The sequence below is a fragment of the Morone saxatilis genome, unplaced genomic scaffold, assembly GCF_004916995.1.
Source record: "Morone saxatilis isolate NCDOM2014 unplaced genomic scaffold, NCSU_SB_2.0 Contig16, whole genome shotgun sequence".
NCBI lineage: Eukaryota > Metazoa > Chordata > Actinopteri > Moronidae > Morone > Morone saxatilis.
Genome location: NW_023339718.1, coordinates 20,948,720 through 20,948,925, shown reverse-complemented (window position 1 = coordinate 20,948,925; position 206 = coordinate 20,948,720). Strand labels below are relative to the sequence as shown.

The following is a 206-nucleotide window of genomic DNA, read 5'->3' as shown; positions in this document are numbered from 1 at the left end:
ACGTCCACTCACCAGATAAACAGCAAAATGAATGCGTTCAGACTCCACTTCAACGAGCCGAGCCGGACGCTCTGGATCCGGACCAGCTTGTTGGTTTCATACTGACACAGCCCGAGGAGGACTCCGCAGCCCGGCATGCTGCTGCTGCTGGTTGGCTCTGGGTAGTTTCAGTGGAGGAGGAATCTCTGACTCACTTCTTGACTCTT

The 206-nt window shown here is 54.9% G+C and overlaps 1 protein-coding gene across 1 annotated transcript in view; it reads right to left on the bottom strand.

The window, feature by feature from the left end:
• The window catches only part of p2rx7 (purinergic receptor P2X, ligand-gated ion channel, 7), a 10,720-nt gene extending 10,514 nt beyond the window's left edge, over nucleotides 1-206 (bottom strand). The window contains exon 1 of the mRNA XM_035658998.1: nucleotides 13-206. Within this exon, the coding sequence (XP_035514891.1) occupies nucleotides 13-137 (125 nt within the window). The 5' untranslated portion in view covers nucleotides 138-206. The remainder of the gene's footprint in view (nucleotides 1-12) is intronic.